The following is a 27870-nucleotide window of genomic DNA, read 5'->3' as shown; positions in this document are numbered from 1 at the left end:
AAACTAAAAAAAAATATTGCGTGGTTTTTTTTTATATAGAGAATTTTTTAGCTTTTTAATGTTTCATATTCATTGCAATTCAGAGGGTTTGCCCCCATTAAATGATAGCAATTGATGCAACTCCTTTCGTGTGTTGTAAATCTAGGCTACGATTAAAGCTTTTGCAATAATAGACGAGGTTTTTGCTGTGTTTATTTATATAATATTGTTGCTGCAAAACAAGACTTACTTAAGTTCATTTTTGCTGTTCTGAGAAAAGCTATTTAAAGTTTTTGATTCATCACTGCGTTTGATCTTAATTAAACCAAATTGTTTTTAAAATACTTATAGAATATGTTATTATTTTTCATAATATAACAATGAAAAACTTAAGTTTATGAGATGCAACAATGCAAATGGACTTAAGATAGCCGTAAAACTATATAAAATATGACAAAATTCTTCAAATTAAATTGCCGCTGCAAAACAAGACCGTCTTAAGTCCCTTTTGGCTGTTTTGAGAAAATGTTTTAAATTTAATCACTGCTTTTGATTTTTTTGATAAAATCTACTTGTTTGTAGTTATTTATTATATAAATTAACTATATAATATGTATTAAGTATTTTAAACCAAAAAAATTTTTTTTTTTTTTGCCGAAAAATGGACTAAAGATAGTTTTGTTTTGCTCCAACAATGTCCCTTAATTTTTTTTAGGATATAAGATATTTGAATTCGACTCATAGTTGCAAAGGTTGAATCAGTTTTGGCTCCATACTTTGACTTTTGTGCACCTATAGAGTATTTTAAGCCAAAAAAAGTCAATTTTCCCAAAAATAGACATTGTTTTGCTTTGCAGCGACGATATTGTTTACCGAATTTCAGATATTTTTCCGAACCAAAAGGAAATTATATGCAGCAGTCTTTAAAAGGAAAACTACTTGTTGTTCTTTAGAACGTTACTAGGTGTAATAAATTTTTTTTGTAGAAAGAATTAGTCAGGATTGCCTTATCACGCTCTGCGATATTCATAATTAAAAGTAGTTTTAATTATCATTTATTATTTTTTTTTTTTAATTTTACTTGTTTGATTTACAAAGCGCTACACTAGCCTAATGACAAACATTTAAACATATGATAAATGTGAGACTAAATGTTTATAGGTAATGCTGTTTTTTTAATTTATTGGAAAGATATATATATATATATATATATATATATATATATATATATATATATATATATATATATATATATATATATATATATATATATATATATATATATATATGTATATATATATATATATATATATATATATATTTACATTTACAAATATTGGAATTTTTATAATTTTAATAAATTATAATAAAGAATATAATCACCATATCAACAAGAATAAAAAAAAAAATAATAAAAAAGTAGTAGACTATCTTAAATAAAAACTTGGTACCTGAACCAGAACCATATAACGTTATAATAAAATAGAACTTAAGCCTTTAATACATACACTGCGCGACATAAAGACACCCCAAAAATATTTATAAAACTCTGCTATACATTTATATTTAAAAACTATTTTTATAGTTTTTAAATATAACATTTAAAAAAATATATTTTAACAAAATTTAAAAAAATATATTTTAAACGTAACTCGCAATTAATTAAAAAAAACTTTTTAATTAATTGCGAGTTACTTGTTTTTTTAGCACGACAAAATTTTGAGAAACGTTTGAAAAAATTCACATATATTACCTTTTATAAAAAAAGACGTCTCAATTTTGAATATCAATAGTGGATACTTTTTTTCTGAATCACTTCAATCATTCTAGAAGGTAAAGAATCATACGACTTTTTTACGTACGAAATGTCAATTAAATTCCATGCAGATGCAATGGATGATTTCAAGTCAGCTAGTGAACTATATTGTTTACCACCTTCAAACACTATATGTGAAAGCTGTACCCAAACATTCTCAATAATAATCAGGTCTGGAGATCTAGCTGGCTGCTTCAATGTTTCAACTTTACTGCTGTTGAAATAATCCTTTACTATCTTAGCTATACGAATGCTAGCATTATCTTGCTGAAAAACAAAATTTTAATCAATGAAAGATGCTTAAAAATAATGTTTTAAAAATTCTTAAACAATTAAAAGATGATCCTTAGCGTTCATTTTCCGTCAATAAAATGAATTTTTGATTTATCATGATACCCGATCGCACACTTCTGCAGCAATTTGATGTGCAGTTAATTAAGAAATTGAAGCTTGTCTCAACAACCTTCGCCTATTACGGTTTTTTTTATTTCATACATATAAGGGCTGTTAACGTAGTTTTTAATTACAGTTCGGCTGTGTCCAATGGATCTAGCTATATAACTAACAGAGTGACCCATTTTCAATAAGTTAAAGAGCACTTTTTTCTCATTTATTTGTGTTAAAAAAAACAATTCAACAAAAAAAGGAAGTTGTATAAAAAATCGTTTTAACGTTTGTTTTTATATTAACATAGTTAATAAAACACTTTTTGTCATTTTTCTCTCAAATTAGCACTTTTTTTTCAGTTTTATTCAAAAAGTGTTGCTTTACATCTTGTTTACAATAAAATTCAGGTTTTAACTCTTGGTTTATTCTTATGTCTTAACTGAAGCACAAAGTATGCATTATCCTCTGCATAGAACTTGAAGTCTGGGATAACCAAGTAGACTATCAGTAGTTTATATGAAACAACGCTAACGTAATGACGTGATCAATATTATTGCTTAACTCATTGCCATCCTGAAAGCATCTTTTTACAGAAATAATTATGAACAAGTTAAGAAAAACTAACTAATATTTAATGTAGTTTTCTTTGAACTAGTCAAAGTCCTATTGGCAATCTATCATCATTGCATCAAAAAAAGTATTCATTCAACGTTTTTAACAAACACAATATTTGTACCAATACCCTAAAATCAATAAACTCTTTAAATAACCAAATTGGAAGTTGATATATAGACATGGCACCAATTTATCTTCAAAAGTCTAAATTCTTGAAGTCTTAAACTCATTAAATTATTTTGGCGTCAATCTCATCACAATCCTCTAAATTGACACTCAGTGGTTAGCCTATATAAAAAAAGCCCTGGGCTAATATATTTTACTCCAAGTAATTTTGATGTTTTTTTGTTTTGTTTTGTTTTTTTTGTTTTGTTTTTTTGTTTTTGTTTTTTGCCATATAAATTTATTAAATTCGTAAACCATAATATAAATACAAATAGCAGGGGCAAGAAGCAGACATAATGGGTCTTATCACCAAGCCCCTTATTGTTCTGTGCCTAAACTCACTTAAACTTACTTTAGAAAGTTCAGATCATCTAATCAAACGTTTACTCATTCTATTCTTAAATTTTACCCTTGATCACTAAATTTCACAATGCATTTAAATACCTATTAACAAAAACCTGTAAAATGTGTAAAATGTGCCTTAGTTTTACAAGCTAAACTAAATACTCGTTTAGGTATTACAATAATAAACACACACACCAGTTATTCTTAAAGCTTTTATTATTAAATAAGATAAATTTTATCTTAAAAAGTATTATGTATTAACAGCGGAAAATACGGACTATAGGAGAATATATGCTGTGAGTTTTGTAAACATGTTGCGAGTATCTAAAAAATCTGATTGCAAATAAAATTCAAGTTATTCGTGATAACTGTATAAATATTCGTGACAATTGTAAGTTATTTGTAATAATTGTAAGTTATTCGTGATAATTGTAAGTTATTCATGATAACTGCAAGTTATTCATAATAACTGTAAGTTATTCACAATAATTATAAGTTATTCATGATAACTGCAAGTTATTTGTGGTAACTGTAAGTTATTTGTGATGACTCTAAGTTATTCGTGATTACTGTAAGTGATTAATTTGCAATTAGATTTTGTCACATGTTTGCAAAAACTCACAACGTTTACTCTCACATGTTTTTTTCCGTATTTTGAGCTGCTAAACATGAAGCCTTGCATGTGTCAAATAATCTTCAAGTGGAATCATTTAAGGTAAATGGGCGTGTTTTTAAAAGTTTAATTAAAAATAGTAAAATTTACTGTTTCTCAAATTTAAGATCAATTAGTTATTTATGAGAATACTTTACTTTACAAAACACGTTTGATAAATACAATTCATATTATTAAATCTTCAAGAAGAAAGAACAATAATCATACGTTCTACTTTGATGATGGAATAAACTAAGCTGCTTTGAATTTAATCAAAACTGCGACATGCAATCTTTTAGCAGCTAATAACTACTTGCTAACAGGATGTTTTACAACTATTTGATTGGTAGGTTTATAGTTATTTCAATTGATTATTTAATGGACACGAATAATTTTATAAAACCTGCCTTGAGGTGGCGCTGAACCATTAGACCTGCGAGGGGTCGAGTTTTGTGTTTTTTAATAACAAAGTAGTGTATTAGTTATTCAATGTATCTAAAGGTAACATTATTTTGTAGACTACTATCCTTAAGCTCTTTACTTCATTAAACAAAACTATTGGAAAAACAAGTTAATACTAAAAATAAAGCAATTGTTTTCTATTAGTAAAGGGAAGCTTAATACAGCATTTGTGAGAGGCCCTAAAACTGTAAAATAGTACTCAATTGTGCCATAAACAAATCTAAAAATCATTTCTATTAACATTTATGGTCAATTTTTAAGAGATTTCTTTATATATAATACTAGGAAATCCTATTTCGATACAAAGCTATTATTTATTGACGCTTAAGAAAGACATTTAAAACTATTTATTATCTGGATTTTTTAAATGTGATTTGGACCATTTGTCTTTTAAGCAAAAATCTGCTTTTTAAGTTTTATACTTTTTTTAATGATGTTCATAGTCTAGAAATTTACTCTATTAAAAAACGAATTACGAAGCAAAAACCATAGGTATCATGTTGCCCACTATCCCCTAGATCTCAAGAAAATGATAGAACGCTTTTTTAAAAACTAAAGTTATTTTTACTTCTACTCCACAAATGATAATTATAATAACTTTATGTTATAATTATTATACTTAACATTAAAAAAAAAAAGTAAAATAAAAATTCTCCGACATTTCTGAAAACTTTAATAAAATAATTTATCTTTGGACTTACAAAATTTCAAAATCACATTAATTTAGACTATTATTTTTATAATCAGGGCACGAAATAAAACAGAAGTAGAAAAATATTTTTTTTGTAAAATGTATAGTCATATGTTATTAAATATAATTCTAAAATGTATATATATCGTTTAGGGCGCCTTACTATTTATATAAGATTTTGGTAAAGGCGTTTTACTATTGAGTAAGGGCGTGATAAAGGCGTTTTACTATTGAGTAAAAACTGGTACAGCTAGTTATACTATGCGTTTAATTTTACAGTCTATTATTATGTTACATAATTAAAGGGATTAAAAGGAAACGTAAATTTAAAAAGGAACTTTTTAATATTATGTATTCTTAATAAAAACTTGTAGCAAAACTTCAATTTGAAATGTCAATCAGGTATCTTAAACAATTTATAATGGCTTGTTAACGCACGGGTATGTCGGAAACAATGATTAAAGCTTCACTGTCTGTTGCGCAAACTAAACTTGATAAGCAAACGTCAAAAGAATTAATAGGACTTTTATTAAACGGAACTAATGAAAATGTCTCCATTTTATGTTTATTTGCATCTATGTAAAGCCATGCACTGTGGCTATGGCTGTTATTATTATTCAAGTTACTGTAAATTATTTCATTATTCATCGAAGCCCCGTCCCAAAACCAACAGGAACCATCTTGAGAACACGTGAATAAATTATCAGGATACAATGGATGAAACATAACAGTCCAAACTTCAGCTTCGTGAGCATCAACCAAAGTGACAGGCCCATTTTCCTGGCGAATATCCCATATTCCTACTACACCATCGCCGTGTCCTGTGACAACAATATGTGACTGATTTGGATGTTTATCAACAGAAAGTAAAGGACAAGCATTTCCTGACAATGCTAAAACTTTCTCGGGTTTATCTAGCTTTTGTTGACGAATATCCCAGAGTTTTAACTGCCCTGTTGAATTAATAGAAACTAGTTCTGTTGAACTTAAAAACTGCAGTCCTGTGACATTTGAACTATCTGCATTTTCTAACACTCTGATTGGCTTTTTGCGTTCAGGTAGAAGAAGATTAATTTTACCATCTTCTCCCCCTGACAAATATAAAATAAGAACAATTAAAAATTTATCTATTTAATCTTTAAATTATATTTTTTTATGATACTATAAAAATTATATCATAACAATTAATAACGAATAATTAAATATTATTTACAGCATAAACCCATGATATTGATTTTTTTAAAGTTATTTGAATACAACCTTCAAAAAACCTCCTAATTAATTAGCGATAATTAGCTTAATTAGCGACTTGAGTTGTCAGGAGTAACAGGTGCCATAAGTAAACAAACTACTTAACTTCAACCAGAATTCAAATTAATAATAGTTTTGTAGAAAATAGTTAACCATTTAATAACCATGTAAAATAATGTTTACAAGTGTATAAATATATAAAAATATCTCACCGGTAACAATATCTTGACCATAAGACGCTAGACAAGTACAACAGGCAACTTCATTAGTTGAAAGATACCGATGAAGTTTTTTCCATGATTGATCTTCTTTCATTTTGTTATCGTGAGAACTTAAAGATACAATAGAAACATCACCATTACTATTGCTATAAATAACTTTGCCAGGAGACATTACCAATAAATCTGTAACAGAACCTTCAAAAAAATATTTAATTATTTTAGTGCGTGTAAAAATTAATAAAGTTATTGTTTTTCAAAAAAATGCTAAAAATTAAATTAAAAATACAACTCCTGATACTTTTTTTTCTATTTAATTTATACATTTTATAATACCTTTAACTATATTTTAATAACTTTATTATTTAATTAACTTTAAAGTTTATTGTGTTATGCTTTATTTAACCATTATTCTATTAAAAATAATGATTAAATAAAGTTAATAACACAATGTTACAAAGTTTTGCTTACAGTAAATTTTTTGTTTGTTTATTAACTTTCCTGGAAATGTCAAAAACTAAAAAACTAAAAAATAAGTTTCTTTGTTTTAAATGTTTTGAAAAATTTATTGATCGGGAAATAAGGGGGAGGAGGAAGCAGGGGGAGGAGGAAGCAGGAGGAGGGGGAGGGAGGGGGGAGGGAGGGATGGAGGAAACACACTATTTATTACAAAATCAACATTTTGTGATATATAGTGCGTTTGCATGTAGAGAGAGAGGAGAAGGTGTGTGTTTTTGAAAGAATTTGGGTGCATACATGGGGGGTCCTAAATAGTAACCAGACTAGTCTATGGATAGACTTACAACACAGACATAGACAATTCTGTATGTTGTAATGGACACAACAAATGTTTAATTTTTTGTCCTTGTTGTGTCTATCAAATTTTTGATGGTGTCCTAAGATTGCTCAGTTAAAAAATAATTTTCACTTCATAAGTCTACAAAGCATAATTTTTTGTCTATTTGGTGTCTATGATTTTGTCTAAATTTACTTGATTTCATAAAACCAGAAATCTTTCATTACCGTATTATTTGAAGATTGTTATGTAGTAAATTTATAATATTAAAAAAATATTGAAATGACATCAAAACTCCAAATGACGATCATTGCCCATGATTAATTATTGTTTAAAACTTGCATACATATTCGTCAATAAAATGAAAGTAAAAAACATTTTTCTTTTTCACTATTGTTTTATTCACAAACCTAAATAAATTTTAACACCTATTGGAATCTTCTACTTACTAATCCACATTTTATAAAGGACAACTCCTTGATCACATATTTTTAAAATAATTTTATTGAAGGTGATAAAGAATTTAGTGACTAAGGAAAATTTTTTAAATGATAAACTTACCTTCAACTTTTTTGAAGTAATCCCAAACTGGAGAGGGCATTTTAAAAATAAATTTTCACGCACATTCACTGAGAATTGAAAAACAACTGAACTGAGTAATTAATGAACTTCAATTGAGCACAAAATAGTCCATTTTGAGGTTTTTAAATAGACATTAACTTTTTAATCAACAGCACACGCTGGACAAAAAATTAAAAAATGAACTTCTGTTAGAAAAATTGTATTTTTAATTTTGTGCTCGTTTTCAGTTTTTGAAACGATGCTGCAGTGAAAATTTAATTACTCGTTATAAGTCCAAATTATATATTAAATAGATCTTCTATACCTCATTAAAAAATCGAGATTGTTCATTTAGTGTCCGTTTTTAAAATGATTGTCTAGAAAGACAAACATTTTTTATAGACAATTCATTTTTGATAGTTGTAATTAAAATTGTTGCAATTAGTGCTTTGTCGAAGTCTATTTTTGTCCTTTTATAATAAGTCCATTAGAGATTGTCTGGTTGCTAGTCCTAAATCAGCGGTTTTACTGTGTACATACTTTATGGATGTCTCCCAAGACTTTTCGTGGAAAGTTGTTAGTGTGCTTTTCTTATAGCCTAGGCTTAGATGAGGAAAGAAAATCAGTGAGTCACAAGACAGTCAACTTTCTGAATTGTAACCCACTATGTTTCTTACAATGTGACACACACAATGTGAAAAAAAAATCCTTATTTATTAATTAGAATTTTTTTCTACAGTGTGTATGATTAAAAAAGTGCATATCTGGGATAAGATAAACAATATTTTTTGGAATGCCGATGGGTGATCAGAAAAAATTATGACCCCCTTATATGAAATGTGGAACTTGATTAACTACTCTAGCAGGATGGTTACATGTAGATTAAAGACAATGCCAGGGTGTTAGTCAGCCCAATGGGAAAGCATATCCCGCACAGAACTCCTAATGGGTTATAATTCCCAAATTCAATCACCTTTTTTTTTTTTTTGAAGTAATAGAACAATATCAATAAAAATTCCCAATATATTATAAAAGAATAACAATAAATATTCTTAATATCACAATACTATATTTTTGGCTAACACCCTAAATGCTTTGTGTTGTTTCAAAAGTATGGAGAGAACTGAAGAAACATCACAATGACTGAACTTTTGTATTACTAATATTACAAAATACAAAAAATCAAACAAAAGGGAGACAAGCTCTTTAATAATGCGAAAGTGGTGTAGTTGTATAGCGCTTGCTTCATAAGCCAGAAGTTTGGAGTTCAATCCTCACCACATCCTTGGTAGTACAGTGCTTAGCTTGCCTCAACGCAGTTGGCTTGTTTGTCAAAGCTTGTGTATCAAAACAAATGAGTTGGGAAAGGGTTTTAACCATTTGGGCCTTTATCTTATATGATCCTTAAAATTCTCTCCACAGCCATGTATGTCAAGTAGTGATTGCACAATTAGAATCAGTAAATTTTCAAAAAAATTTAAAATTTACAGATTTTTCAACCAATGGTGTTTTAATATTTTAATCCTGCATTATAATAATACTTGAATAACAAATAAACTAAACTTTATGCATTACTTAGAATTTTTTTGAGAAATGCATATTTTGACTTTGTTTACAGTCAATATCGTTTATTCTTAGGATGATGTTTATAAGCTTTAATTTAACAGCTGAATGTACTTATACTTTAATTACCATAACGTTGTTTTTAGAATAATTTTACTTTGTGTTGTTCTATTGTTACACTTAAAAGTAACCTATTTAAGCATTGTTATCTATATAGGTTTAAGTATAACCTACTATATTTCTATTTTACTTTATTATTTTTCATTTCATTACACTTCCCCAAGGCCATAAAGGTCACTCCAGTTGAGGAAGCTACTTTAGTTGTGGTTATAACCCTCTCTCAACTTTATAACTCCGAAACACAGACCTTGAAGAACAAGGCCACTGCGCAGAGAAGCAAGTTTATCGTAGTACTACCAGGAATGTGGTGGGAATTGAACATCACAAAATAAAATTGTTCTAAAAAAAATTTAATTATCTAAAAACAATTTAATTATCTAAAAATAATTTAGACTTTTCCCATCCATCGGCATCGGTATTGGCATCAGCCAAAAATGTGCTATTGGTACATCACTAATGTCAAGTTCCACGTAGCCTACTTTGGCTGGATGAGCTGTAGCATGCATTTTACTTAAAAAGTTTATGCTGCCAACCAAAGAATGACCAACTTGTCTTGCTCCATATTGCTTGGCGATTCTCAAATGCAGCTCATGATAGTTATTTGTATGTGTCATTGTTCTTTTCAGCTAAGGCAGTGGCAACTAAATTTAACAAGTGGCATAATTTGATGCGGAGGAAGCTAGTACTCAAGACCACTGTTCTTTTCCAGGACGTTAAATGTGTCCAGATACTCAGGTTAGGACTCTAGGCAAGAATCTTGCTCTGATCTCTGCCACCACCACCTAATTGTTTTAATACATCATTTACAAATATTCATAGTCTGCCCACCACATAATTGCTATAATATAAATTTTACAAATATTCTTGGTCTGCCAAGCAACCTTCCATCATTCCAACATTCCATGGTGTTGATGGGTACTGTTTTTTGATTCACAAAGACATAATCACATGCTTGGCTTGGAGTACACATACGCATCAATTCACCTATTTGACGTGAAATCAGGTTTGAATCCTTTAACTATTCTTTTATGTGCTTCCATTTAGCACCTCTTCACTTTATCACTTTTCTATTTGTTATTAATCATTCTCCTTCTTCCCAATAAGATGCACTCTTTTAGATGTAATTTCTCATCAAATTGAATATGCCCTTTCTCTTTACCCCTCTGGCAATATTTACCTTGCTGGCACTAAAGCCTGTAACTCCTGTATTTCTCAATATTTTACTCAGATACTTAACTTGTGACTCATTTTTTTAACAACCTTAATCATTTGCCTTTACTCCTTGATTTATGTTTTTTCTCTGACTCTAGCTGGTGTTCAGTTTTTCCTGTTTCTTACTTAGGTGGTTCTGACCATGCAATGATCTCTAAAAAAATTTTATTTCATACTTTTCTTTTGGATTTACACTATCATCACACTACTTACTACTACTCTAAAGCTGACTGAGATACTTTTAGTGATTTTTTTTGTGACGGTCCTTGGGATGATGTCTTTTCTCTCTAGCTGATAGATGTGCCTCCTACATAGCCTCTAGAATTCAGGCAGGAATAGAAGCTTTTATTCTATCTTGTTGGTTCCAAGTCAAGTCTTATTTTACTTAATGGTTTTCACCTTCTTGCGCAGCTGCTAAATCTAATTGTAATCATTTTTTTCATCTTTTTAAAAAGAATAACTCTCTTGAGAATAAAAAGTTATTTATTATTGCAAGAAATCGATGAAAAAAGGTGCTGTCTGATGCTAAGCTTCCTTTTCTCAGTTTACTAAGCCCTGTATCTTTTCTCAGAAGTTAGACTCTATAGACTTAAAAAGTCTTTAACAGCTTCATTAATAAGGGTAGGTGTCTAACATTCCATCTCTCATTCTCATTCTTTCCATTTCAATTAAACTCTTCTATGGCTTGTGGTTCAGACAGCATTCCTGTCATAGTCTTACAAAATTGTTCTCCAGAACTCTATTCAATTATCTCAAAACTATTTATTAGGTGCTTGACTGAGTTTTGTTTTCCAACCTGCTGAAAATTGACAACTATTGTTCCAATTTTCAAAAACTACAGAGAACATTCTGACCCCTCCAATTATTGTCTGACCAGACTTCTTTCTGTTATTAGCAAGGTCTTTGAGTTTTATATCAACAAATTTATCACATCATATCTGAGTCAAATAACTTGCTGTCAGACGATATGGTTTTCGATCCTCTTGCTCTACAGCTGACTTGCTAACTGCTGTGACTGAAAGATTTTATTGTGTATTAGATGTAGGCAGAGAGGCTAGGACTATTGCTCTTGACATATCTTAAGTTTTTGATAAAGTTTGGCATGATGGTCTTCTCCATAAGCTGGCTTCATATGGTGTATCTGGGAAAGTTTTTGAGATTATCAAATTGTTTCTTTCTAACTGCTTTATTAAAGTCATCCTAACATCTAAGTTAGGTGTTTTTGCTGATGACTCAACTTTATACACCTATCTAGAAAAAAAGTCTTCTTTTTTAACTGCTTAGAACAAGCAGCCAATCTTGAATGTGATCTCACTTCTGTAAGAGATTGGCGCTTGCAGTGGTTTGTGAACTTTAACTCCAACAAAACTCAGTTATTTACTACAAACAATACTGTTGACATTCCTATGTTATTAAATGGCAACCCTCTCACTAAGTCCTCTTCTTTACGTCTTCTTGGAGTATTGTTCACTACTGACTTTTCATAGAAATCATATTATCAATTGCTAAATTAGCATCTGCTAAGGTTGCCTATCGTGCTCACCTAATTTCTTATTCCTAATTCCGTTCTCTATCACTACAGATCTCTTATTCATCCCTGTATGGAATACTGTTGTCATTTGGGCTAATGATGCTTTTTCTCTTCTAGACAAGGTCCAAAAAGGCATTGTAAACGTTGTTGGACCCGCTCTATTTGCTAAGCTTGAGCCTCTTTCCCATCGTCGTAAAGTTGAACCTCATTCTCTTTTCTATAAATAGTCCCTGCATGCTCTAAAACTTTTATTGGTCTAGTTTTATTCCTTCACACTTCAACCCTTTCGAACTCTCTCCTATCTTCATGTTTTCCTGACACATACAACCTAAAACTTTTCAAGTCTTTTGTCAACTGTTTCCTTGCTCTATAACTCTACTCTTTTTTTTCTAGTATCTCCCAACTTTATAGTGGTTGCTTGCAGCCTTATCAGGAGTGAATCAGAACCAAAAAAAAGAGTTCGGTTTTTCCTACCAAAATCACTAAATGCCTTAATAAACTTTGAGCTGCTACCTTTTGTGGGTCTTACCACTTTTCTCTTTACTCTGTGTAATGTTACAATGAATGTCATTGTGAGTGTCTGGCAAGATATCAAAGGTGTGACCCTCTCAATCTTTGGCAAGCAAGTGGTGCGGATGTTCAATGAGCTTTCACCTCTATGAATTTTTGCTAGTGCACAGTAATCAGTAATTTAGCAACATACCTGACTCTACTGAGGTGTGAGAGCAAAACCTCCTTTAAATGAATGACAGCATCATCAATTCTGATCTGAAGAGAGGGTCTGGATATGACTTTGAAATGTGGATTCAGTGCATGTAAAAAAAAAGCATGTTTGCACTTAGTGCAAAAATATCAATTATTTTTCCTTGCTTGGCTAAGATTTCTAGTGGTTGCAGGGTTCACTTTGGTGTTGCTGCAAAGCCACTGAAGGCTTTTAGCTACGAAGGGTGTTTTCTCTGTAACAAAGAAATTTTATCATATAAATTAATTTCATATTTATTAAACATACTGTATTTAAAGTATTTACATTTATTGTTAAAATGTTTTCTACAGAAATTATATTTTGTCTTTATATTTCCTAGTACACATAACTAAACTATAACTATATGACAGTTTCCTAAAAAACTGGAACACTGGAAATTTAAATTTTTTTTTACCAGGAATGCGGTTTATGCGGTAGAGGTAGAGCGCTCACTTCATAAGCGAGAGGTTTTGAGTTTGAGCTCAGCTTGATTCTCCGTGCAGCGGCCTTGTTTGTCAAGGTTCGTGTTTCTGAGTTGTAGAGTTGAGAGAGGGTTATAACCACAATTAAGTAGCCTCCTCGTTTGTAGTGGCCTTCTCAACGTTGGGAGGTGAATTAACATTAAAAAAAAATTAACAAATCAAACGTGCTAATGTTTTGCATAAATTTGACAGAAAAAGAACGTTGAGTTTACTTTTCTTTTGAAAAGTCAACTTAAACGTTGATTCAGTTGTCAAAATTGCTTTGTACTATTAAATTTATTTTAAGTCATAAAAAGTAAAAAGAAACTAAGCTAAAACAGTTAAAAGTCTTGAAGAGGCTACACAACTATTTTTTTTTAAAACAATTTAAAAGCGTATCGACTTTATTAAAGCATGCAAGATTTGGGCACACCCTTCAAAAAAGTTCTTCACAGAGACTCTAAAAAATTACATGCAAAATAATCATATGTATAATAATAAAACATAAATAATTACCAGTAAAATTAATAACGCATGCGGCACATTTAACAATTAAAATTTAAGGTAACTTGTCAACAAGGCAGTAGCAGTATACTATATATAGATTTATCCTGTACTTTATCTACTCCCTTTATTTACCAGGAAAAAAAAGAACTTATGCAAAAATTACATCCATTATTAGTTACTGGAGATAAGGTGAAAATTTGGGCACCTAAACCAGTGTCAAAATTAGACTGGATACGTCACTACTATTTACCTTGACCTAATAAAAAAAATCCTTTTTTTTACCTACCTAATATAAAATACCCAATTTATTTTAAAAGCCTGATTTAATTATCTAACTAGATAATTTGTTTCGAAGATATGAAACTAGATATTTTGTTTATATCCTACTGCAAATTTATATATGCATCTGGTAAAGTAATTTTCTTTCATATTTAATACAAAAAAGAAATTGTTCTTATTTAAGTGGTTGACAAACATGTTGTCAAAAATTAGGGAAATTTAAAATAAAACCTAAGTAAATTCAATTTAAATCTAAATATTATTGCAAAAAAACAGTAAATAACAAAATAAATTAAACAAAAATTAATAGGTAAAGAAAAATATCATATATTAGAAACAATAATTTGACTTAATTATAATAAAAGCAAATAAATTCACCTTCGACAACCAGTTGACTGTCTAAATTTGGCTCATTGTCATTTTCTGTTGAAACTTTCCATTTGCAAACAAGATTTTTTTCATCGTCACAACTACCAGTAATAAACTCACAAGGATTTTTTTCACCATTATAACTTTGACCCCAACGAACTTTGGATATCTTTTGTCCAACAAAACTTACTATTACTTTTTCATCATTCATTATAATATGATTAAACTAAACTGATCCAAAATTGCAAATACAAAACTACGTAAAACAGTTGTATAGTTAACTCCCAATAACTGGAACTCTCGATAACTTAAACATTCAGTAACTCAAAGTGTTGTCAAAAAAAAAAAAAAAAAAACCTATTGAACCCAATTTCTTCCAAAATTTTGGAAAAAATTGGGTTCAATGGGTTTGATAAATCCACTAAGTCAAAAGTTTTAATTCGTTCCTTAGAGGTTCAAGTTATCATGAGTTAACTGTAATAGTTAATTAATAATATAAATTTATATATCAATTAGCTCAGTTCTGATAATGTCTACTTGAAGATATAAAAAGGTAGATTAATTTATGGTTAAAAACTTATTTACTTAACAATTTCTAAGAATTGGCTAACTATTAAGTCTCATAGCGTTGTCATTATTACTTAGCTTTTTTGTGACAGACTTTTTGGTGCTTGCTTCAAAGTCTCAGCATCTTTGAAAAATTGTTAAGGGGTGAGATGTAAAAACATTTTATCTAACGCATGTCAACGTTACCCCATTTGCCCCGCGTTACCTTACCATATTATTGAAACAGTGTACTATTGTCCAGAGATGATAAACGGCAGAAATCTGCTCGCCTCCACGTTTCTTCCGCAGCTATTGGCGGCCGCTTCCCAAAACTTTTTTTTGCTTGCAGAATGTTCTGGCTTCCACCTCCAGATGCTCCCGCCTCCCAATTGGAGGCCGCCGTTAGAACTTTGTTTTAGAGGCAGAATTTTTTGGATGCCGCCGCCAATCGGGAGGCGAAAGCCACTGGGGGTTGCCGTCAGAAGATACTTTGGAGGCAAGGTGATTGGGAAATTGCCTACAGTGGCTTCCGCCTCCCGTTTGGCGGCCGCAACCAGAAGCTTTATTTGGAGGCAGAATGTTTTGGAGGCCACCGCCAATCGGGAGCCGGAAGCCATTGACGGCCGCCATTAGAAGATAATTTGGAGGCAAGATGATTTGGAGGCCGTCTCCAGTGGCTTCTGCCTTCCAATTGGCTGCGCCCGCCAGAACTTTTTTATTGAGGCAGAATGTTTTGAAGGCTGCCGCCAATCGGGAGGCAGAAACCAATGGCGGCCGTTGTCATAAGTTATTTTGAAGGCAAGACGATTTGGAGGCCGCCTCCAGTGGCTCTTGCCTTCCTATAGGCTGCTGCCGCTAGAACTTTTTTATAGGGCCAGAATATTTTGGAGGTTGCCTCCAATCGGAAAGCGGAAGTCACTGGCGGCTGCCGTCAGAACATTTTTTGGAAGCAAGATGATTTGGAGACCGCCTCCAATGGCTTCGGCCTCCCAATTAACTGTTGCCGCCAGAACTTTTTTATAGAGGCAGAATGTTTTAGAGGCCGCCGCAAATGCGGAGGCAAAATCGGTCATTGTCAAAAGATATTTTAGAGGCAAGTTGATTTTGAGGCTCTCCCCAGTGGTTTCGGCCTCCCAGTTGGCTGCAGCCGCTAAACTGGAGGTGAAATTTTTGCCTCCCGCCGCCTGAAGTTGAAGTTGAAGGCAAAATTTTCATTAAAAAAATTCAATCTTTTAATTGCTTGTTAATTTAAAAAAGTTTGTTTTTAAATTAACAAGCAATTTAAAGATTAATTGGATTCAAATATTGAAAAATTGACATCAAAATTGCGTTTTATATGAAATTTGTTGCCAAACTGGCTAAAAAAATCATGACTTTGTCAGAGTGGTTTTTTTTTTTATACCTATCAACAAAATTTGAAGTTTTATATTCAAAACAAGAGTTAAAAGTTGAAAATTTTATGTCCATGCCATTGGCTAAAAAATCTTTTCCACGAAAATTAATAGAAAATAAATTGTCAGTTTTTGATGGGATCAAAGTTTGATCTTTTGAACAAGTCGCTCATCAGTTGAATAAAAACTGTCACTTTTCAACCGTAACATTAAATTCTTAAATTTACTCATTAGATATTGTTAAAAATTCTTGACAAACCCAATATTCTTAAATGCTCATTAAAAGTTTAAGAAATTAATATCGGTTTGAATTGAATTTTTTCCAATAATCAAAATTTTTATGAAAATTGATTTTTTTTTTTTTTGAAAATGGAAAATGTGCATTCGTCGAATCAAATGTTATACTAAAGAGATTTTTTTACTTGTTGAAATTTCAAGTTTGCTATAAAATTTTTACTACTACGTTTTTTTTAACTCCCCAGTAAAAATCTCATAAAACATTTATGGTCATCATCAGGTATTTATCGCCTAGTTAAAATATTTTGCGGCAAACATGTATTTTGCGGCTAACGTGCATTTAGCGGCTACGTCTATTTTGCGACCGCGTTGTACTTTGTCATTACTTTTAATCGCTTTAAAGATTGTGGTTTCTTGAAAAGCAATAAAGAAGCGATTCCATTTCGTGCGAGTAACATTAGAATTTTCTCTTTTAAATTTTTAAATGCATTGATTACAATATAAAAAAATTTTTTAAATGCATTGTATAATTAAAAATTTAACACCGTCTACTAAATTAGTTGACGTTTGTATTTTTTTAAAAGAAAATATAATCCAAAGACAGCTATTAGTAAATGGTGTTGATAAGTCGAATTTTCGAAGAAAAACAAAGCTATTCATAATTAATGATTGTTTGCGGCACAAGACGAGTAAGACGTATTCTTTTTTTGAGCATAACTTTATTTACGATAAAAATGGAAATAAATATTAAAAATATAAAAAAATTTATCACAAGCAAACTAAAAGAACAAAAAAAAAGTATACTAGCAGAAACAGAGAGATTACTCAAAGATCATGAAAAAAACTTCACTACAATAATAAGTTCGAATTTCAAAATAATAACAGCAAGGTTAGACAAAATGGACGCTGAAATAAACAATAACTAGTTAAATATCAGAAGAGTTGAAAATGAAGTTGACGAAATAAAAGTCAGCTTATATTTCCAAGAAGAAAAAGCTAGGGATGAACTTATTCATATAAAAACAAAATATGATAATGAAATTTTGTTGTTGAAAAAAAATCTATTGACTTAGAGAATCGCTCGAGACGTAATAACTTACGTATAGATGGCATAAAAGAAAACCCTGAAGAAAACTGGAGTGATTGTGAGAAGGCTGTAAAAGACATCTTTAAAACAAAGTTAAATATATTAAGTGAAGTAGTTGTGGAACGAGCGCACCGAGTCGGTGCAGTTAAAGATAATAATACACCAAAATCAATCATTTTAAAGCTTTTGAATTATCATGATAAAAATAAAATATTAAGCTCAGTAAATAAACTTAAAGGAACCGGTATTTATATTAATGGAGATTATGCAAAAAAAACGATGTCATCTAGACGATGGAATTTCATTGTTCGAATTTCTTATTCATTAAGATTCGAGTAATAAGCAATAGTATTTTTTATTATTTTTTTTTTGTTAACCTTTTTTTCTGAAAAATTGATTAAGATGATTTAAGCTTTATGTAGAGAAAAATGCAAAACACACGAGTAAAAGAATTTTTTTTGACTGAAAATAACAGATGGACATGCAAAGTGTGCGCAGAACAATTCCATTGCCAGCAATTCTTCTAGGAAATGTTTCTCATCTCAAAAACCATTTGCATTCAAAACACAAGGATATTGCTATAGAACTAGGAATTTTGGAAAGGAGGAGAGTTCAAAATAACAATCATAATGAGGGTAACGGTGAACAAAATGCTATTTTCGTTTCACGTAAAAAATGGGGAAGAATGAGATGATTAGAAAAAATGGGGAAGAATGAGATGATTATAAGGCTCTTCAAACTTTTGGTGTGAGATGGAATCGTCAAAAAGCAAAAGAATTTATTCTTAAAGCTGCTGACCAAATTTATGAAATTATTGCAAATGATATAGAAAATGTATATCCATCATTAATGTTTGACTCAGCGTCTCGTTTAAATACAAATGTTTTTCCTCCAAGTATTCGGTATACAAAAGATGGGAAATTGCACGATCGAACTTTGGGAATGCTCACTCAGCACGGACGGCAACTTGGAGTGGTTTTTGCTGATCAGCTAATTACTCTGATTGCGAAAGTAGGGAAAAGGGCAGATGATATTTACTCAACTTGTTCGGATCAAGGTAAAAACATGATCAAAGCTTCTGATGCTATCAGAGATATGCAAAATCAAATGATCATTTGTAATGAATTTTTTTTTGAGGAAACACAACAGTTTGATTTTGAAGATTTCGATCTGCTTGACCGAGTCAATTTTGAAGAAGAACTTGTAGAAAATTCTAAAGATACAGACGATGGGATCGAAAGGCTATCACATACTCAAGAACAAGAGAGAAAAGTAAATGTGTTAGAAAACAATATTGGTGCAATCTGCACCAAAATGTTTTGTGGAGCGCATGTTTGCCAATTAGCTGCAAAAGATGTAACAGAGCCGTTTGAAGCCACTCTTGCTGAAATAAGAAAATTTATAAGAAATACACAAGCGCCTAAATATGATGCAATTTTTGCCGAGATTACTCCGAGATGGAGTAGTACTTATATCATGGTATCAGACACGTTTGAAAAACTCGCGATATATGAACAAATCGGGACTAATCGAAATAACCGCGAGCTAACATTAAATGATGAAACCTGGAAATTTATTGAGGAATATGCCAGAACATTTGAGCCGAAATTTTATGCAATGAAGGATTTTCAAAAATCAGACTATACCATGTCGGACTTATTTTTACGATGGATGAGAATGGTGATGAATTTAGAAAAGATTGCCGATGGACAAAATAATTTAACATCTAAACTTCTAGAAGCTTTAAATTTACGTTCACAAAGGTTTTTTGAATGTGATGCTTTCATCGCTGCTCACTTACTGGATCCTCGTTTTGCATGGAATAGTGCTAGTCATGAAGTTTTCAACGATTTATTGAGAAGCCGCGGAGTAGATCATCTACTGAGATTCATCGCTTTGTAAACTTACAGAGACAATTTGCTAAAATTGCTCGACAGCCTGAAAATTTACGAGATGAGTATGAAGAACGTTTGACTCAACTTTCAGGTAGAGATTTTACTATCATTCATTAATTGATGTTTAACTAGTATTTGATATCAAGCGGTTCATTAAATAAATTTTATTCAATTACATTAAAAAAATCAAGAATTTCCACACTGTGTTCAATACTACTCAATAACTTGCTATTAATTATTTTCGAAATCATAGAGTATAATTCGTTTCTTCTATTTTTTTTTCTTCTTCACAAATCAAACGAAAATAGTTTAATCTTTTATTGATTTAAGGTCAAAGAGTCAAATTTTAAAGAAAAGTTTTTATCTTTTTGAGTGTTTGAAAAATTTGCAACTTTTAATGATTCGAAAATCAGTTCGATTAGGCAATACTTGTTGTTTGATAACCAAATAATTGATATATTTTTTCTTTCAGGAGTAGGTCAAGGTCAAAGCGTAGATATTATACAAAACACAAGAATTCATCAGCAAATAACAAATATTGTATATAGTGAGCCACGTATTGGTGTGAATGAAGATTTTAACATTCTTGAATATTGGCATTTAAAACGTGATGATCCTAAGTGGAAGGAACTTTACAATATTTCTCAAGTTGTTTTTGGTGCTGCATTTTCTCAGGTCAAAGTTGAACGAGATTTTAGTAGCTTTGCAATGGTCTACAACCATTTGAGAACTCGGCTTTCGGATGAAACATTAAACGCGACTTTGGTAGTTAGGCAAAATTTGGATTTGCTTGGCAAAGTCAAATTCTATTTGTTACGTTAATCATATATAAAAATAGATTCTTTTTAATGTTAATTGTTTTAAAATAGAATATAAAACACAACCAAAACTTTAATTCTTACTTTGAAGACTCAGTAAAATTGAGTTGTTACGATGATTAAATCGATTTTTATTTAAGTTAATGTAATAAAAAAAATAATTACGAATCAAAAATGGTTGTAAAATATTTTAAAATTTAAAAAATTTATCGTACCAAAATAATGACAAGGCAATTCTTTGATTAATAAAAAAACATTTAGTCCTTAACAAGTTATAATTAAAAAAACCGCAAATGAAAACAATCACAGTGTTGTCGTGTTTGAGGTCATTAAAACTTTTATACTTTTTTTTCTTCTTAAAAAACGTCATTTTTTATCGTTTTCTAAATTGTATAGTATCGTCAGGATGGTGGAAAAACTTATCAAGTCTAAAGTATCTAATTGGAGAGTATCGAAAAAAAGTTTTCAGTTGCTATCTTAAGTTTTAAATTGACTAAATAATATTATTCTTCCAATAAGCTTGAATTATATTATAATAGAAGCAATAAAAAAAAGGATACCATTTAATGTCACTTGTTTTAAAATGGAATATAAGAGAAAACCCAAATTCTAAATCTTGTCTTAAAACTTTTGTTATGAAATAACACAGGCAAACAAAAAATTTATTGCATTATTTTTGACACTTGTTCTTACCTAATTTTGATACGCTGAATTCAAATCTGACATCAGATTTTTTGCATAGAATTTTTTAATTTTTGCAAATTTTAGGTAGTTAGCACATTTTTTCCGAAGTATTTCTGAATTGAAACTCATTTGGAAACTCTAGGATATATTTTGAAAGATTTTATTTTTTATAAAATTAAAAGATGAAAAAAAAGTCAATAACACGTTTGAAATAAACAATTTATAGCATAAACATTATCCTATCAAAGTCAAACCTTATAAAAATTTATAAAAAAGTAACGTTAGTTTTAATTTTGAAAAGGATTTCAAACAAATCGTTTACTCATAAATATTCAATCGGAAAGAAACTTTTGCTTGTAGCTCTTTCTTTTGTCAACTTGCTTGATGCAAGTTGACAAAAGAAAGTTGGACAGTACTGTTAGACAGTAGTCCGCCATCATGTGTTTTCATCCATTTTCTTAAGATCTTGGTGGAACCGCTCTCCTCTAAATAATTATCTTGACCAAGAAACTTTTTAAGATGCTTATTTATAAAACGAAGTTTTATACTTTTTTAGCATCGAAGAGCACAAAAGGCTTTCAACTTTCTAACAATTAAACAGCAGTTTTCTTCATTTTTATTTCTAAGAGAGTTTTTTACAACAGCCTCAAACGACAACCAAGCTGTTTTTTCATTTGCTATTGATTGTTTTAACAAATTCTTTATCACTTTTAAAAATGGAGAGTTTATGAGAAATCAAAAACTCCTGCTCCTTTTCCTTTATTAACAAACATGACAACACGGAATGGAGGTGGAAGCCACTCAAGGCGGTCTCCAAATCAACTTTCCTCCAAAATATCTTCTGACTGCTGCCCCCAGTGGCTTTCGTCTTCCAATTTGCGGCGGCCTTCAAAACATTCTGCCTCCAAAAATAAGTTCTGGCAGCTGCTGCCAATCGGGAGGCAGAAGCCACTGGAGGTGGTCTCTAAACTAACTTGCCTCCGAAATATCTTCTGACGGCTATATCTTCTGACGAAATACCTTTTGGTGGTTCACCAAAAAAAAGTGAATAGAATAGAAATTTTTATTCTTTTTCAATTTTTTGAAAAAAATTCTACCTTTTTTATATATAATTTGTAGTATTTAACCTTTTTGTTAGGTTCATATGTAAATGAGTCCTTAGCAACGTCTTAGTTATCAAACTAAAATAACTATAAACCTATCTAGTTCATTAGTAAGATAATTTTATGAAAGTTCTTGAAATTGTTATCATTATTTGAACCTGTTATGTAAAATATAACAATTTTTAAACTGCATTATGGGCTATATCAACATAGAAATGTTGGTTAATAATGTGCTTGTTAAAGTGAAGTTGCAGTATTATTAAAGTTATAGTTATATTTTATAGAACAAATTTTATAGTTATATTTTATTGTTATTAAACAAAAATTGAAACTATGGAATGGCCATACATAGCAATAAAATTGCAATCTACAGTATGAAGAAGTCGACAGTGGCGTCACGAAGAAAATGGCATCGGGAGGAAGGGGGGGTAAAAGGACTTAAAAAAAAAAAAGATTTAAAAAAAAAGTTTTCATTTTTAAACATTTGCCAAAAATAATTAACGCCACCAGTTTTGTTCAACATGTAGTACAAGTTAGCGCAAATACAAGAAATTAGAACCTAGTGTGTCATATAGACCAAATATAAATTTACTCGTTTAGATCCATTTAATAATTTGCCTTGTCTTTGTAAAATTGTCTTCTGATTAGCTGTTGAAAAAATGTTTACACGGTTAAACCCAAAATTCAAATGAGGAGCTCAATAATATAATTTGAAACAAAAATCCAAAACATATTTTTGTCAGAAGAACCATATTAGAGTTTGGTGTTTATTCAGCAATAAACTTTCATGTCGCAGAGATAGTTACACTTTTAAACTTTTATGTCGCAGATATAGCTACAGAGTTAAAGTTTTAAATAAAAAATCAACTAATGATGCAAAACAACGCAGAAAAACCATAAGAGCTATTAAAAAAGGACTTATTGACATTGAAGACCAACCTGATGTTCCAAAAAGCTATTCTGCAAAAGCTCTTTAACAATAGTTTGTTTTTAAAATGATTTTTATGATACTTTGACTTTTTCTTCTTTTTTCTTCACTTTAAACATCATAACTTGGCCAAATATTTATCAATTTGCTTGAAAATTTCAGGAAATGTTCCTAATGTTCCTAATAATATTATCTAAAGGATGAGCGAACCAGTTCATTTTTTTTGTGTAATTATATGAATGTTTTAAATGTAAAAAAAAATCGAAAAAATAACAACAAGAACAAAATGAACAAGTTTTTCTTGAGTTATTAGGTTTGAGGTTTGCTATGTATATATATATTTCATCAAAATGTACTTATTTGTGCTGATTATGCATAAAAAAATTAACAAAATTTTTTAATTTTTTTAATTTTTTTTTTTTTATTAGTTGATGTAAATAATAGTTTGTTTACAAATAAAATCAATAAAGTTATTTTTTTCGAAAAAAACAAACTTTTTTTTTTGAAAAAAACGGCGATGAACCTTAAAGCCTGTTTACACTGAAAGTTTTTATCAGTGACTGAAATAATTATTTTCTTATTTTTAAGGCCGATTTTCATTGATTTTTTTAAAATTATTGTTGTTGATAACAAGTAAAAATTAATAAGTGGGGAGGTCTTAATAAGCTTGGGGGGTTGGGGGTGTGTGAAAATTTTCCGAAAATTAAAAAACGTCCCCCTCCCCCTTTTTTTTAAATTAAGGACTCGGGAGTATTAATATTACTAATATCATAGCTGTCAGGATTTGAAAATTGGGCGGATGTATTTTATAGGCACCCCTTCCCCCCCCCCCTCTTCCCTCCTTAATAAGCCCGTAAAAAACGAGTACCGTTTCATAAAGAAATTTAGATTTACTTCATGCACTTCATTGCAAATTGAATTAACTTGCCTGTTTAGACCAGCCATTTAAAATTGCAGGCTAGCCCACCATCCATCTGGCCGGTGGGTCCCTTGTAATGTAATGTAAAAATGTATGTATGCCAAGGAAAAAAGATAAACATTCATGCTTTTGACTTAATTGTCTCAATTTTTTTAATTCCAGTATTGAACCCCACTTAATTTTAATTGTGTTTTAGTTGGAAACTAGACTTAATTCAGTGGCTTAGTTAGGCATTGTGGGGTCCTAAGACAAAATCATCCACGGGCCGCCTAATATTTAGCATAAATTTCTATCTTTTAATTTATTTTTTACTATAACTTCAGGTTTTGCATTGCGTAACATGCATAATATGCTATTAAAAATTAAGTTGAGCTCATTTGATATTTCTCACGATTAACTTGTCATGTCAATAAATAGTTTTAAAAATCAATTTTGCTTGTTTTATCTTTTATCATGAGTTTGCAACCGTTTGTAAAGATTTAAACATACGGAAGACTTAGAACAACATCGAGCCCTAAGCCAAGAGAATAAGTGAAATTCTTATTTTGTGAAACTATGCTCCATGCCTAATAAAAGTGCATTATTATTTTGTCATTAGATACAAATTAAGTTATGCGTCATACATATTTTGTTAACGATAATGTTATTGATACATTTAATTGTGTTAAAAAACCATAAAAAATGACCGTAATTTACGGTTTTACATTTTTACGGCGTAAAAATGCTTTTGACACTCAATATTGTAGCTTCTTAACACGACTCGATAACAATGTAATCCTTGTTGTTAAAAATATAGATATTTTTTTGGCTATTTTATTTATTTTTTTAATTAACATTTTAATTTATGTAATAATTTATCAAAAATATTTAATCAACTTTATTTTTACATTCAAAGGGCTACACAGTGGGCCAGGTGGTAGACAAAACCTCAAAAAAAAATTTCGAAATACTTCCAACTATTTAGTACATTATATTTATAAGAGCATAATGTATGGTTTAAAACATTATTTGTAGTTTAATTGTACATCATAAATGTACAATTATTATTTACAATTGAATATAATGATGAATTAATTAATTTTTTTTTTTTAATATACCATAACAACATAACTATAACAACAAATAACTTTTAAATTATTTAACATATGCGAAATTAATTGACATATTATTAAAATTTAATTTGATAGCTTTTGAAAAAATACCATAACAAATTCCAAGGTCTTGTATTAAAGTCACAGTTTTATTTTGAAATATAAAGGTAAGATTCTTGTTTATAGTATAAAAATATTATGTTAAAAGTGGCTCATATAGTTTAGAAGCTGCTGGAACAGCATATTAATGTTAGAATAAGTTAATACAATATATGTACAGCCTGTTGGTGCTGTTTTATTCTGCTCATAGCTGCCCCTTTAGGTTTGGTAAACATTTAAAAAATATATATTGTTGTAAAATGCTATTCGCGACAAACCTATTTTTTGGTTTGTTGTCATTATTAGGTGTTGTGCTTATTGTACTGGCCTAATTAAATATATCTGAAATAAAAATAATGGCCATATTCATGTTATATTAGTTTATAGTGGTTGCACTAATAATTTTAAATTAATTTTTTTGTAGTTGATACGAAGATAAGTGATGTCCATAACCGTATACGGCATGACCAACTAAATCCGAGTGATAAATCATTTTCTTTGTCTGTAGAAGCTATTTTAGTCTCTATGAATTTGGGTTCTACTGGGTGTGCTGCATTTTTAAAAGTTTATCAAAAGAAATGGAAGGATGCAAACCGAGGAAACATAAAGTTTGAGAGTAAAAATAAAAATTGGTTGACTCAGGACTTTAAATCTACATACAGTAATAATATATCTAAGCCTGATAATTCTAGTCAATTACATAAGATTGGTGGAAGACCAAGTTGTTCCTTTAAAGTTGCTTCTGACAAAACCAAAAGGAGAAGACTTAATGATATTATAAATAATTTTTCTAGTGATGAGTTGCTCCACTCAGCAAGGCTTAAATTAAGAAATGAGTATAATTTTGAGGCTGCCAAGCAAGTTGCTGAGATATCAGAACCTTCTAGTCAATTTAAAAAGTATACACCTGATAAAGGTCTGGCATTAATTATAGATGGTGGCATGTCAAAATCAACCTACCAACTTATGAGAAATGGAGCTGAAGAACGTGACTGCCATATATATCCTTCATACAACAACATAAGATTGTCCAAAGCTAAGTGCTATCCAGAGAACATCTTTGTTGATGATTATTCAGCACATGTACCACTACAAGAATTATTAAAACATACAGTAAAAAGACTTTGTGAGGTGCAAGCTCCTGTGATCAGCACAATGCTAGATGGTTTGACCCGGTTGACTTTGCGTTGCAAGGCTGGGTTTGATGGGGCTACTGGGCAAAGCATGTACAAGCAAATTAGTAGTGAGGAAGCTGGAGATCGTAACTTAAAAAAAGAAGAATCTCTGTTCATTACCTGCTTAGCACCACTAGAACTAAGTGGGTTCTGTAATAACAAAAAAGTACTATTATGGCGAAATGAAAAGCCATCATCTACTGCATATTGTCGTCCAATAAGATTTTCTTTTCAAAATGAAAGCAAAGCAGTTGTTATAGAAGAAACAAAATATTTAGAATCTGAAATCAAAAAATGTGGTGTTTTTAATTTTACTTTTAATGGAAAGGAACTGGTTGTCAAAAGTATTATTGAACTGACCATGATTGATGGCAAAATTCAAACTATTCTGTCTCATGTGACTAACTCAACTCAATGTTGCTCTGTGTGTGGTGTGTCTCCAAAAAACATGAATAACTTAGAAATGGTGCTGAAATTGGACAATTCTAATAATTTAGAATTGAAATATGGTCTTTCTAGCCTGCATGCCTGGATTAGGTTTTTTGAGATGGTATTGCATATATACTAGAAACTCAAAAGTGGCAGTCTAGAGCTATAGAAGATAAAGAAAATGTTATGCAAGTGAAGAAACGTATACAGACAGAACTTATGAACCAAATGGGACTAGTTGTGGATTTCCCAAAAAGTGGAGGATCTGGTAAGTGAAATTACATAAATACTTTTATATAAATCATCAGGTTAACTATCACATATATACAATTTGTAGGTACCAGTAATGATGGTAACACTGCCCGACGAGCCTTTGCAAACTATCAATCAACTGCCAAAATTTTGAAAGTAGATGATACTCTTTTATTTTATTTTTACATCATACTAGTCACTTTATCATCTGTATTTGAAATTGACACTGTCAAATTTAAAGAGTTCTGTATTACTGCTCTTAAACTTTACATATCTAAGTATTCCTGGTATTACATGGCACAATCAGTACACAAAATTTTAGTTCATGGCCATGCCATCATTGCTAGACAGTACTTGCCAATTGGACTGATGTCAGAGGAGGCCCAACCCGCCTTAAAAAAACTTAAGGGTCCCTTAAGGGACCCTTCCGAAAATGTCCGCGCGGAATTTAAGGGTCCCTTAAGGGCTAGCCCTTAAGCGACCAAAAAAAAAAC

At 30.4% G+C, this 27870-nt stretch overlaps 1 protein-coding gene and 1 long non-coding RNA gene across 2 annotated transcripts; one reads left to right on the top strand and one right to left on the bottom strand.

Moving 5' to 3' along the window:
* Positions 1 to 5437: 5437 nt before the first annotated feature.
* Positions 5438 to 14992, bottom strand: LOC100202457 (nucleoporin Nup43). The gene is made up of 3 exons (XM_065820333.1): positions 14732 to 14992; positions 6576 to 6779; positions 5438 to 6203 (listed from the first exon to the last, which is right to left on the bottom strand). Exons 1-3 carry the CDS (start codon positions 14931 to 14933, stop codon positions 5542 to 5544), a joined length of 1068 nt encoding a protein of 355 aa, XP_065676405.1. The 5' UTR covers positions 14934 to 14992; the 3' UTR covers positions 5438 to 5541.
* Positions 14993 to 27260: 12268 nt separating this feature from the next.
* Positions 27261 to 27847, top strand: LOC136092338 (uncharacterized). The gene is made up of 2 exons (XR_010644354.1): positions 27261 to 27392; positions 27462 to 27847. It is a non-coding gene; the product is annotated as an uncharacterized LOC136092338 (long non-coding RNA).
* The last annotated feature ends 23 nt before the right edge of the window (positions 27848 to 27870 follow it).

This window comes from Hydra vulgaris, chromosome 15, assembly GCF_038396675.1.
Source record: "Hydra vulgaris chromosome 15, alternate assembly HydraT2T_AEP".
Taxonomy (NCBI): Eukaryota; Metazoa; Cnidaria; class Hydrozoa; order Anthoathecata; family Hydridae; genus Hydra; species Hydra vulgaris.
Note: the sequence above shows the minus strand (reverse complement) of the source record. Positions and strands in the feature narration are given on the sequence as shown.

Excerpts from the sequence above, each read along its gene's own strand:
- LOC100202457 (XM_065820333.1), bottom strand. The coding sequence starts at position 14,933 with ATGAATGATGAAAAAGTAATAGTAAGTTTTGTTGGACAAAAGATATCC. Across the intron at positions 6,780-14,731 it reads CAGTCAACTGGTTGTCGAAG|GTTCTGTTACAGATTTATTG; the intron begins GTGAATTTATTT and ends ATTTTTTTGAAG. Across the intron at positions 6,204-6,575 it reads TGGTCAAGATATTGTTACCG|GGGGAGAAGATGGTAAAATT; the intron begins GTGAGATATTTT and ends TATATTTGTCAG.